Source organism: Mandrillus leucophaeus, unplaced genomic scaffold (genome assembly GCF_000951045.1).
Source record: "Mandrillus leucophaeus isolate KB7577 unplaced genomic scaffold, Mleu.le_1.0 Scaffold310, whole genome shotgun sequence".
Classification (NCBI taxonomy): Eukaryota; Metazoa; Chordata; class Mammalia; order Primates; family Cercopithecidae; genus Mandrillus; species Mandrillus leucophaeus.
Window position 1 is genome coordinate 1,619,610 of NW_012103255.1, and position 1,219 is coordinate 1,620,828.

At 52.6% G+C, this 1,219-nt stretch overlaps 1 protein-coding gene across 1 annotated transcript in view; it reads left to right on the forward strand.

Moving 5' to 3' along the window:
• MSTO1 (misato 1, mitochondrial distribution and morphology regulator) overlaps window positions 1-1,219 on the forward strand; it is an 8,153-nt gene that overhangs the window by 3,143 nt on the left and 3,791 nt on the right. The window contains exons 2-5 of the mRNA XM_011987550.1: window positions 34-169; window positions 648-717; window positions 823-898; window positions 1,157-1,211. Coding sequence (XP_011842940.1) covers window positions 34-169; window positions 648-717; window positions 823-898; window positions 1,157-1,211 — 337 coding nt within the window. The remainder of the gene's footprint in view (window positions 1-33; window positions 170-647; window positions 718-822; window positions 899-1,156; window positions 1,212-1,219) is intronic.

A 1,219-nucleotide genomic window follows, 5' to 3' on the forward strand; every position in this document is an offset into this window, starting at 1 on the left:
AGCCGGCCTGCCTCGTCCTCTCTGCTTCCCCAGGATGCTGCGCTGGGCCGAGCAACCGATGCCAAGGAGTCGCCGGGAGAGCTGTGCCCCGATGTTCTGTATCGTACGGGCCGGACGCTGCACGGCCAGGATACTTACACGCCGCGACTCATCCTTATGGATCTGAAGGGTGAGGTGGTGGCAGGGTCAGCCAGTGCCCTGTGTTTCCCTTCCGCGAGCCGAGCCCTTGCGCTGCCGTTATCTTCAAGACCCTCCCACCTTACTGAGCTCAAGGACTGGAGATGAGCTGAGCACAGCATGCCAGCACTCCAGGGGCCCACGATAGTTGCTCAAGAGCCACCTCCGGAATGGGCTGCTAGGCCCTGCAGACAGTGAGGACTTGAACCAGAGCACTCCTGTGGGACTGCTAAATCTGGTTTTTGCCCCCGGTCCCACAGCTAATGACTAAGCTGGAAACGGAAAGATGGAATCTAGATTCTCCTAGGCCAAGGTTTTTCCCCCAACTAGTGTATATCCCAGAAAGCTTGGAAGAGCCAAGTGCTGGAAAGATGGTGACAGCAGGTTGTCAGGTGATCAGAGGAAGGTTGGCTAGAGGGGTAGGGTGCCCCAGGCTTTGACCTAACTTTGTCTCTGTTATTTCTGTACAGGTAGTTTGAGCTCCCTAAAAGAGGAAGGTGGACTCTACAGGGACAAACAGTTGGATGCTGCAATAGCATGGTGTGTAGTTGATGTGTGGATAAGGGTGGGGAACATGTATGTACATAGAACGCAGGAGAACTCATCAGAGTGAGGTTTCTTTGATCAATCTCCAATCTCTTTCAGGCAGGGGAAGCTCACCACACACAAAGAGGAACTCTGTCCCAAGAACCCTTATCTCCAGGACTTTCTGAGTGCAGAGGTGAGGGCCTCTGCCCTGAACTTTTTAACCCAGTGCTACAACCCGAGGGCCTCCATAGGGGCAGGTAAAAGGGGATTTTAATCACTTTAAATGTCCTAGAATGATATTTTGGGAAAAAGCACTTCTTTTCCTAAGGACCACGACTCGGTGAACAGAAAGGAGGCTGTGCGGTGTGGCCAGCCAACTCAAGAAGGATGAACCAACCTTTACCTCTAAACTGCCCGGAACTAAATGTAGATTTTTCTTCACCCCTCCCAGGGAGTGCTGAGTAGTGATGGTGTTTGGAGGGTCAAATCCATTCCCAATGGCAAAGGTGAGACT